The sequence below is a fragment of the Morone saxatilis genome, unplaced genomic scaffold (genome assembly GCF_004916995.1).
Source record: "Morone saxatilis isolate NCDOM2014 unplaced genomic scaffold, NCSU_SB_2.0 Contig7, whole genome shotgun sequence".
NCBI lineage: Eukaryota > Metazoa > Chordata > Actinopteri > Moronidae > Morone > Morone saxatilis.
In genome coordinates this window covers 9146945-9159230 of record NW_023340246.1, presented here as the reverse complement: position 1 = coordinate 9159230, position 12286 = coordinate 9146945, and the positions used below count along the sequence as shown (strand labels likewise).

The 12286-nt window shown below is 39.6% G+C and overlaps 1 protein-coding gene across 2 annotated transcripts in view; it reads right to left on the bottom strand.

Moving 5' to 3' along the window:
• The window catches only part of nkain2 (sodium/potassium transporting ATPase interacting 2), a 17965-nt gene extending 7530 nt beyond the window's left edge, over window positions 1-10435 (bottom strand). For both annotated transcript variants that reach the window (XM_035678172.1, XM_035678173.1), the window contains exon 1: window positions 10238-10435. In XM_035678172.1, coding sequence (XP_035534065.1) covers window positions 10238-10405 — 168 coding nt within the window. In that variant the 5' untranslated portion in view covers window positions 10406-10435. The remainder of the gene's footprint in view (window positions 1-10237) is intronic.
• Window positions 10436-12286: the final 1851 nt, after the last annotated feature.

Genomic DNA, 12286 nt, shown 5'->3' with positions numbered 1-12286 from the left:
GATAGATAGATAGATAGATAGCAGAGAAAGCATGGACACTAAACAAATAGTTGGAACAGACAGAGGAAACAGGTGTTGGTGTAAGTGGAGCAGAACAGCGCTGTGGTATTTTGCTCAAAAATAGAGCACTTGAATCAATGGACACAGACACACACACACACATACGCTGAATGTCAGGCATCTTCAATGACAACCACAAGGTTAGCCTAAAGTTTCATGGTTTCAGAGCTGCACTGGCATTGTTTTAATAGACATCTTCAAACCTTAGAACAATAACAAACAAAAAAAAGAAATTGTCACAGCCGTGTCTCCATTATGGCGCTGAGGGTTAACATAAGTGAGATTGTGATCACTGAAATTGAATTTTCAGCTCCCTCTATTGCTTTGGTAGTCTGATGTCAAGGTAGATAGTTCCGTATTTGTTGCTATCGTCAAAATGAAAACCTCACACCGCCACCCGCTCTGACAGGGCTTTGTGTCAGGCTTGTAGCTGAACGCAGAGATGTACCTCACATTGTTCTCCCTCCCCCACGGTCTCACCTCCGTTTGAAGCCATTCACACACCTGAAAACAATAATGGCTGCATACTGAACTATCAAAAAGGGGCTACAGTGCTGTGTTTTTGTGTGCTGACATTGTTACAAAAAAAGCATTAAATGTGTGTGTGTGTGTGTGTGTGTGTGTGTGTGTGTGTGTGTGCAGTGTTTAGACAGTGATATAGCAGTGCACACTAGCAGAACACCTTTGCTCTCTGATCTGCTCTCCCATTGGCTGTCTGTTTCCAAGGCGACCTGCACGAGGTAGCTGATTGGAACAAAGACGCAGGAAGGTGTGTTCAATGTAAGGTCAGCTTTTTAGTGACCTTATTACCCCGCGATGATAGAGGATGAAACGGAGAGATCGAGGGAGAAATGTGGTAAGAGAGGAAGACTGCAGGCAGACAATGATGGCGGTATATGTGTTGATATGAGGCGTTTAAGTAACATATCCTAAATAAAGAGGCTTTATTGTTCAAATAAGGCTTATGTGGGGGAAATGACATTGACCTGGTTGGTATTCTATTGACTACATGGACACATGCCAGCACACACTCAGAGCCTACAGCACGTAAACACACACAAATGTGAGCAACTACATTTGAGATTCAGAGTATAGCTCAAGGTCTTGACCTCATTTAGTCTAAATAATGTTCAGCTCCCAAAGCACCCCTCTCCTCACTCCTTTTCTCATACTTCCTCCCTCTCTCGCTATTTCCTTCCCGCTCCTCTTCCATTCTCTCTTCCCCCACCCTTTTTTCCTCTCCCTTTCCTCTTCCTTCCTTTTCTTTATTTCTCCTCTCTCCCCCTCTTTTTCCTCCCTGTTTTGTCCGTCTGTGACAAGCAGACAAGTCATAGAAATATAGTGTTTTGCTCAGTGGGGGATGAATTTATTTAAAGCTGAGCCAAATACTGGAAGCAGATAATGCTGCCAGTATCAGCATGGGGATCAACAGTGATGAGAAAATCAATTTGGATAACATAGGAGGCTTTTATGTATCAGATATGCCTTGAAAATTTACCACAGCTCAGAGTTGCTGATAAGCTTTACTCGCTACAAAACCTCAGTTGTCACTGCCATTGACAGCAGTTTAGCAGAATGTCTTTATTTTGAAAGATTAAGGTGACCTCAAGCCACCTCCTGTCCGCTGCCACTTCAGCTAAAATGATTTATTATAAGTATTCACTTAAAGGAGACTTTTAATGTTACAAAGTCAAAATGTTGTTTAAAAGGCTTTCACAAGTTTGGGGAGTTTCCTGTCACATGCAGTAAAAGCTGAACTGGAGCCTGTTCTGTCTTCTGCAGGCTCATTGCCTCTGAAAATGACTTTTGGGTGCAGTTTTGTTAGTACCACTGAGCAGAGTGCAGAGAGCTGTGCCACCCTGCAATAGAGAACATTTGATCAGCTGTGACAGAGTGTGTTTCTCTGCACATCAATATCCTGTTAATATTCTGGTTGCTCAAGTATTCCGTTTTGGTATTGCTGCATGTAAACATAATATCCTGTTTGCAATAAGTCTGATTATATCTTCTCAAGATGTGAAAAACCCAAATAAGATAGCCGGGGGTGCAGCTGTATTAGCTATGGGGCTATGGCGTGTGTGTGTCTTATCTTGTTTATTGTTGGGATTTTAGGTCGGAGTAGGTCCAGTGCCTGCAGTTATATCTAGACTATCCTGTTAACTGTAAACTTAAGTATCCAGCATTTTGAGTTTTGCAGGGGGCTAAAAGGTTCTCCAGAAAATATATAAATATATGTCTGGAACAGGTGTTGATATGACTAACAATATGATAAAAAACAAACAACCCTCCTCATCTCTTAGCCCACAGTGTTGTATTCAAATGGAAGTGGCATTATCCTTGAAGGTAACTTTATTTATTTATTTTCTAGTGGACGATATGTTACTCAGCGTGACTCATACATTGAAGCTCAAAGCGTTCAGATTATTAAGTGAAAATGAGCAAGCAAGTTTTACCAAGGGTTATGTTTGGAAAATTAGCTGTAAGGATAAATTGATGACTTAATTATTATGATGTATATTATACATGTTCATTTAAATTGCTTTCATTTACAGTTTTATTTCATCTGCTTTCGTCTCTGTTTCTTTAGCTGACAATTTCACTTCTTTCATCAGAACTTACATATCAACTGACACTTCCACTGCTTTCATCTCTTACTGTGTAACTGCGGCAGTGTAACAGTGATTTCACTTCAGCTGAAACTTCCAGCCAAAATGTATCGCACTTTGATGATTTTAGTTCCTCTCAGTGTTTGAACTTGAGCTCTTCAACTTCTTTCAGCACTCAGCTTCACTCAACACAAGCAATTAAATTAACACTTTAATTTAATAAATGCTTCCACCTACACTTTCAACTTTTGAATGCTGCTTCTTTCAGTATTACTATTTCAAAGTCTTGCAACTGCAATTTCCAGCAGCCAGCACACTAATATTTTTAGAAATTGTTTCCGTTTCTAGTTTGAACTATTTTTGAGGAATAATTAACAATTAATAACGGTGATGGATCACAGTTTGTGTGTGACAGATATAAATGATTATTTTAGCTTCTTCCCTGTCCCACTTTGTTGCTGTAAACATTTCCTTTCCAGCTTCTGTCTGCAGGTCAGTCAAGATGAATGAGAGCAAGCTGTTTTCCCGGGTTTCTCAGACAGACACTGGTTCCTTTTTTCATTTTGTCTGTGGATTAGGGTTACCTAGTTACCGCAGCAAAACTGAAGGATGTTCGGTGTGACGGGTGGAAATGAAAATGGAAATAGCACCACTTCAGCATGGACAGGATCCCTGCCCTGATCAGCCTGACAAGCAATAACTTGTACAACTTCAGCACTTCACCTCACAGAGGCATGTACCTCATTCAGAGCAGAAACCATTTTTATGGGGGTTTTATGTGCATGGTGATGCACACTATCCCAGAAGGCAGGAAGACAAGTCTTTATCCCATTTCTCAAAAATACTGTGCAGCAGGTGCTTGTTGCCATGGTAAACAATGTAGTTAGCTATGCAAGAGTGAGTCAGCAAAACCTATTGGCATTATCTTAAGGCAGGGAAGAGTAATGGTATGGGTAATAGACTGTCAAATGTTCTTGCCTCTCCACGATAGTTGAGTGTAACATTTCCCCCTTCAGAGCTTGAACAGAATGTTCTGAACAAATGTTTGCAACAATAATGACTGCAAAGCAGGCTTCATGCATTGCAGATACACCCTCTAGTTTCAGAATGTCCTCACAATTTTTTTTTTTTGCCTCTTAGCATGCTAAGTATTGCTAATAAGTACTACACACAAAGTACAACTGTGAATGATAGGAATGGAACAGTTTTGCAGGTATTTAATTATAAACTTAACATTTTGACCCGATGGCGGCTCTACATGGAAAGTTAAAAAAGTGATTACAATTCATCCTGAGGGGGGCATTGACGCATGTACCACATTTAATCTCAATCACTCAAACAGTTTTGACAGCACATTTTGCTCAAAACCAAGAATGTGAACCTCATGGTGGTGCTGGAAGAAAAGTAAATGAATCACTAAAGTCATTAGGATACATTGGGACCATGAATATGTGTACCAAATTTCATGTCGATATGTCCAATATTTGTTGACATATTTCAGTCTGGACCAAAGTGGTGGAACAACCGATCAAACACAGGCAGATGTTGCAATCTCTAGAGCCACACAACAAGGGCATTGAAATGAGATCCTGGTATATGGACAACAATCGCTCTTTGTACTTTTTGTACTTTAGAAAATAAAAAAATCAATTACAGATGGATTTTATATTTGGCATTGTTGTGTTTTTTTTGACCTGAGTTATGAGGTAGCACACAGTATCAGGATATTTGGAAATGACTGGATTTAATACAGTGAATGCCTTCACATTAGTGCCCCAAATGATAAAGGCTGCCATAAAAGGGCAGGGCTAAATTTGCCATGTGGCAAGAAAATGCCATTAAACTAAAAAAAGATAACTGAATCATCATTCTCTCCTACAGTAATCAAGTCCCAAATGCTCCCTTAGCAGAGATTCTGATAGCACCTGGAAGTTTTGAAAGGAGCTCAGGGAGAAATTAGTTGAATGTCAAACAGCTGTTTGATAAGGAAGGGAAAACCTCCAGTATGCGTTCTGCATAGCCTGAGACCAAAAATTCATGTGTAGCATCATGGGAGGAGACCTTTTAGAAAAGCAAGGACAGATGCCATGGGCAAGGCAGTTATAGGTCAGTCACCCAGTGACGCAGTTTGTCCTCCACCAAGGAGGAAGGTGAGGTTGCATTTTGCCAAAACAATCGCAGTGTAAAGTGCTGACGCCACTGCATCGCCTCTCTCAAGGTTTGTAAACCTGAATCAGCTCACAGGTTGATATACGACCAACATTTCAGAAGATCATGACGTTATTTAGTCCCATAATTAATTCTTTCCCATTTACAGCGTCTTTACACCCACAACCTTCACACTGTTTATCACAAATCTTAATTGTAGAGCTGTTGTCTGTCTGTGTGATAATCTTGTTTGTGTTAGATGCATTACTCTATCATAAAAATGTATTAATCTCAAATGAGAGAATCCATTACAGCTGCATCATTCTACAGCACATAGATTGTACTGTGATCCTGTCACATTCATTGGATTAAATCTGTTTATGTGCTGAAGATGCCTGCTTAAACTCACACTAACGTTTTGCTCCAGTTTTATCACCCCATGCGGTTGGTAAATTATTTGTGATGAAAATATTTTGTCAGCCAGTCAAAGCTGCATTGAAAAATTGCTGTAATATTACAATCAATAATTATGCCCAATCACTTTCATCTAAATTTGTTTCTGCTGTTTGGTGCTTGTGTAAAACCCACACACAACTTACAGCAACAACAAATGAATCACGAATTAAGTAAAATCCAGTATTAACCTCGCTCACCCTTGAATTATCTGAAGACACAGCTCTTAAATACAACAACAACAATTTTGCAGCTGCCATTTACCATGCCTCGTTGAAAGCTTTTCTTAAATTGATTCAGGAAGTTCTTACCTTTGTCTTAATTTTTAAAAAACAAACAAAAAATAGGAGGTTTAACTTGTTCTGCAAATATGAGATTAGTGCTGTAGAGCACAGTGGTTGCCTTGGTTGACTGACATTCAATTCTCATGCATTGTTCTTTCTCTTCCCTGATCTTTGAATAACAATGGCTATAAAACAAATCCCGTCCCAGTGCTGCTTTTCATGAATACAATTTGACCCTAACATGACATCATTGTCTGTGGTCAATGACGACAATGTCACATTCAATTCAGTCAGTAAATATGAACATAAAAACCACCCTTCATATGTTAATGATTCAATTTCTTTCCCAAGTGATGACCAAGGAGACCATTTCAGTTATTTCCTCCTATAAATTTAAAAAGAGATAAAAAAAGATAAAATATACTTTATTTATCCCACACAGGGGAACAAATAATATTACAATATATAAACAATTACATGACTCAAAATGGATTAAATGACTGAATTAACAGAACACTTCCATCTTACTGATTATTCTGAGAGGATCAGACCTCGGGCTGTCTATCAACAGCTTTCCTCTAAACTCTTAAAAATGGGTTACTCTTTTTGATGGTTCATAGTCACAGACAGCTTCCTTGTCTTTTATAAAGTATTTAGTAAAGTATTTGTGGATTTGAGTGTATTTGTGAATTTTGTAAGTGATATCTTGTATACTGTCAAGTAAAAATCATTTTGATTATGTTTTAGTCATGGCAGCCATATGGCTGACTTTTCCTCTAGGGCCACCATGAAGTTTAAATTTGTGGGTTTTTTTGTGAAATATGTTAACATTTATTAAAACTATTGGATGGATTTAATCAGATTTGATTTAAACATTCCTGTGCCTCTCAGGATAAACTGTTATCACCTTGCAGATCCCTTGACTTTCATCAAGTACAAATTTTAAATTGGCCAATAGCTTTGTTTTTGACTTAAAACTAATGACATTCCCATCGGTCTTCGCTGTACTTTGTGTTTAGTGGTAATTAGCAAATGTTAGCATGCTCACTTGCAAAACTATGATGGCGAACATTCTACGTGCTTAAAAGTAGCATGTTATCATTCTTAGTGTGCGAATGTTAGCAAGCTGATGTTGACAGCATGAGCAAAGGGTCATGACTATCTTAAAGGTGCATATTGCCTGATGCCTCTATCTGATTGCCTCGATTTTACACCAGAAATATGTCAAGGATATGAGCCAGCTGGGAGTAAAACACAACTGTGGGTGTTGATATCGTTCAGTATTGAGTCTAAAATGGTTGCAATTTGTGTGCATTCTCTCGGTGAACTGTTGCAGTGTTCCTAATAGGTGCAACATGCAAACAAGCAGCATAACTAAAGATCATTTTCATCACATAACATTTCATAGTCAAGGTTATTCAACTGTGTGCAGTGAAGGGCGTGAGTGTATGCTGGTTGACTTTCCAACCAAAAACAACAGTAGGTGATTTCACTGATTAGTTCCTCCACTCTGGTTGAAGTTATGCTAATCACTGAAATTACTTGCAGGCATGCACTCCAGACCACTGAGCCAGCTCCTGCTGCCTCATCTTAGATGTTTTTTTGTTGTGAAATGTAATTTAATTATCACATTATTATCTGTCTGTGCTATTAGCAGGTAGAAAAAACTGTAATCACAGAAGTCATACTTCCGCATTCCCCCACGGTGCTACAGTCTGGCAGTGATGGCATTAGTCGACATTTCACTGAGGACGCTCTGGATCTCCCTGGAGAAGCTCTATGCTCTGTTCCAGCTCAGATCTTCATACTGTGCACCAAATTGTAAAGAAACCCTTTTGTGTTTTGTAGTTTTGAAAACTAATCAGTCAGTTAACTCTTCAAAAACAGCCAGACAGCAAATCAGCTTGTAATTTTACAAATCAGTAATTCGTTCAAGAGGAAATCCTTATGTTCAGTCCTGGCTGATTTGGTGACACCTTGTTACTGGTAGTGATAGCAATTGTGGTTTAATACTACAGGTCCAAGAATTCTGTGTACAACAAAACAAACTATTGTTGTTTTAATAAAGAAGTCATGCAGTAATTGGTCTTTTTCCATCATTCAGTGAGCAACAGTGATCTGATTTTTAGTATTAGAACAGCCCAAGTGAAAGTAGCTGGTTACCTTGCTAAGAAGTTGAAGGTGCTGTCGCCTAAGGCTCTTCATCTAACAGCTCACTGTGTCTGCTCCTTCTTGTTCCATTACTCTCAGCAATATTTCAAACTGATCCGCTGCCGAAAAATGACCGTTGTCCTGTTTTGTAGATGCATTTTTGATGAACGATAGCGGTCAGTGCTAATCTCACTGACAAACACGTCGCATTTCTTGTGACTGCTTCATAAAAGTGGACTTGTGTTTCACCAGTTAAATGTTCAGTTTGCATTAGCAGCAACTCAAGATAGTATTTATTACAAATGTCACCACAGACACCCAGTTCGTACTCTTGCACACAAAAATATTGCAATGCTTTCATCAGTCGGCCATAGGCTCAATCACCATTGTATTACCTCATTTGGCGATAGTGATGTTTATTTAAATGAAAATGTCCAAGATTTGCCACAATTCAACATTAAATCTACATGAAATATATAAACCATTGGACAAACCCTGACGAAGCTGGGTGTGAGACCTCATTTTCTTATGAGATTAATACTTTTATTATCTCATGTAGAAATAAATATTAACTTTACAAGATTTGCTGTAGAGCCAACCCTAAATTTCTACAACAGATGAACCTGTAACTGTAAACCAGAGACAAAGTCAGACAGTCAGTGAGCCAGTTAGACAGGCTAACCAGTCCATCACATACCCAACTGACCACCTAGCCCAACAAAAAAAAACCCAAAACTTGAAGACCTTGACAGCTGAAAGGCCTCAATGCCTATTTTAACTTCCACATACTGTCCGGACATATCTTTATTAGAGATTTTTTATTCTGTCCACCAAAAAGCACCTTTATTTCTGGAAAACATCCGCCTCAACAGTAACAACATCATCTTTCAGTTAACCATCCAGCTAACCAGTAAACATGACAAACAACCAGTCAGTTTAGAATCCAACCCTACCAAACCCTAACCCCGCACTTCGTCAGCCAGTCGACTGGTTGAACGTATGTTATTAAGAACCCTAACACTGTTTCCACCAATTACAGTGAAGCAGCCAGCCAGTCAGCCAGTGAACCAGTCAGACTGTTGAGTGTGTGCTCATGGAGCATGACAGTGTTTCCACACACCAATTACAGCGAGACAGTGGTACAGCTGTGTGGTGGCTTGGCACTCAGCCACACTATAAGTACCACTATCGATTGACAGAGAGTGCATGAGGAGAGCCGGTGAGGGAGAGAGAGAGAGACAGTCATGCTAAGTGAGGGAGGAAGATGCAGACTGAAAAAGAGGCAGACACACTGAAACTCCCAAACTCTTTCTCTCTCTCCGTTGGTGTAATGACGCATGCAGTCGCAGCGAAGCGTCGGTTTGTTTACTGCGTCTGTGTTCATATGCGTGTATGCTCCAAAAACACAGAACCAAAGTACAGAGGAGACTAAGATGAGAAGTGACAGGCCTCCCTCATTCCTGCTCTTTATTTCTCTCTCTCCTGTCTCTTTTGATCCTGCTAATTATCGCAGTTTGACAGTGCAGGAGAGGAAGAAATACGGAGGGCGAGGGTAAGAGACAGGCAGAGGGAAACAGAGAGAACAAAATCGTTTTTTGTAACAATAAAATAACACAGTGAGAACAAGACACACACACACACAGACACAGAGACACACACACACACACACACACATAGAGAGAGTCTAAAGCAGCTTATCTAGCCCATTCTATGTTAATGAGGATATGAAGTTATTAACTTAATGAAGCCTAGATGCTTTATTTTTCTCTAAAATGGATACCAAAAAAGTGGCACAATCACCCACAATTCCCTAACCCATCGCAACAGAAGTTGCCATGGTTGTAATACACTTAAGAATACATTAAACTTAATGTACTACTGTGTAACTGTATAGACCATCAATTGAATAATTGCTTTCATTTCAAAGCACTTTTTCACACACACACAAAAGCCCAGAATTTAACTACTGCATATTTACATTTTTCATGAAAACTTGTTCAGAGACTCACACTGCAGATTTTCTAATTAAAATTAAAACCTTAGAAAAACTAAAAAGAATAGTTCAACATGTTAGGGAATATTGTTTGCTTTTTCTTTGAGAGTAAGATGAGAATATCAATATCAATCTCTAAAATACTTGCTCATGATGAAGAACCCAACTATCACCTGATGCAGTCCGCATTCTAGCATTTTTCAGTGCCTTGTTTTGGTTTTGCAGATCACAACTTTAGTCTTTTGGGTTTCTTTACAGAAAAAAAAGCCCCAATAAACCCGTTGTATGCTACCTGCCCAGAACCAAATGGCTGAGAGAAGAGGTTAGCGACTAGCTGGTGAACCTTTTATATTTTATATTTACCCCAGAAGCTGTTGGAGACCAAACAACAATGATTTGATTCCATTGTGATCAACAGGTCATTCCTATTAGTTAAAAGGCAGTTTAAACCCATCGGCCGAGACATCACAACCTACATGCAGGTATTTGAGTTTAAAACTGAAGTGCATACTAGAAAGTACTTGTTTTACTTAAGTACTTACAGCCAGGAGTATCTGCAGCGAGGAGTGAGCCACCTCTATGAACTGAAAATCCATCAGACAGCCAGATATAGATATATATCGGTGGTCCTCAGGTGCCCAGGAGGGAGGAGGGGTAATGGGTGTCACCCTGCACCCCGGTCCGTTCTCCATCCACCAGGAGCGATGCATGGACAGGTTGAACGTCAGGACAAGGTCAGAGTCCTGGCAAGAAGGAGTCAGAGAGAGAGAGAAAGAGTTGAATTACATCCTCAGACATAAGGAAGATCAGGAACAAGGCAGCAGCAGGCTGAATGTCAGGGCAGGTTTCAACCATGTTTTAATCAAACCAAACTGTTTATCATATCGCGGTCTGGGAGACAGATAGAGAGACAGAGAGGAGAGGGTTTGGCTCAAGCTAAGAATAGATTTATAATTTATAATGATATGAGATCAGTCAGATCAGGTCTGAATCATACACAGGCAGGGTTATGATAAGGACAAAAAGGGAGGGAGGGAAAAGAATGATGAGAGGAAACCAGAGAGAGAATTTAAGTGTTTCTTCATGCACCAAAAACTCTTGTATGATGAGTTCAGACAATGTTGTGGTGTTGTGGGAGGGTCAGTAACTAAAATGTTCCTGTTTTCAGATTTTTAGGCAACAGTCGGTTATGATTTGTTCCCCTCATTTATTTCTCCTTAAGCAGGACAATCCCAACACTATGGGTGCCATTAAAAATTGAGAGGCACATTAATGTGAAAGTGGCAAAATTACTGAGGGGGTTTATAGCTACACTAGCAACGCAGCTCCACGAATAGCAATGTCAGTCAGTCTCCCACTTTGGTCCAGACTGAAATATCTCGACAAATACTGGATGGATTGTCATGAAAGTTTGTAAAGAGGTTGAAGGTCTACAGGAAATTAATCCTACTGACTTTGGTGATCCTCTGACGTTTGCTCTATCGCCACCATGAAGCTCACATTTTTAGTTTAGAGTGAAACTGTGGTGGATTGCCATGAAATTGGTACAAATACCAATGGTGCCCAGTGGATAAATACGAATGGCTTAATGACCTCATATGACACCACCAGTAGGTCAAACTATCATGTGAAATATCTCCACATAGATCAGCACAGGAAAAAAATATTATATATATATTTATGGTCTGCAAAGGATGATATTCCCATCAGCCTCAGCTATACTTTGTGTTTAGTAGGAAATGTTGTAAATGCTAATTTGCCAAACTAAGAGAGGACATGGTAAACAACAGCATGTTAACAATTTCATTATGACCATGTTAGCATGCTGACATTAGCATTTAGCTCAAAGCACTGCTGTGCCTCAGTAAAGCCTCTCAGAGCCGCTAGCGTAGCTCTAGTCTCTTATCCTTGTTGTTCTACTGATATGGAGACATTTTCTTCTCTTTATTTGCTCAGCTTGTCCACCACAGCTTGAGTAGTCCCATCACTGGCAAAGATAACTCCAAATTACAGCCAGAAGCTGCAAAGAATTGCACAACCGACAACAAGTAAGTAAATAAACAATTTCTGTCCCTCGTTGTTTCAGTTCCACTTCACAGCAAGAAAGACCACATAACATCGACCCCTGCAGTAGCAATCTGTTTTGGCTGCTCTTCAATCCCTTTAATTCTAAAAGCCTGAAAGACGCACAATAAATCAGTTATGATAGTTGTCTTGGCTTAAATAATGCACATATTAACGACTCCACTTAGCAAGGAGAGACATATATCATTCCACAGACGGCCACACAAACACACTAATACACACGCTCACAAATACACACTTTACACACACAGGCTTGCTCTTGCACTGCTTGGCCATTAGTCCAATGAAAAGTCTTAATACTCTTTAAAAAACACACTGAAAGGAAAAATGACTTTCACCTCGTTTGCTAATCTTCTCTGAGGTGATACATCTTTTTTCCCTTTCTTTTTAATTACTATCACATTTTTTATGGCTGTTTTTTAATGGCTAGTAACAGCTGAAGAGTGACAGGAAAGGGGGGAGAGAGAGGGGATGACACACAGCAAAGGGGCCACAGGTTGAATTTG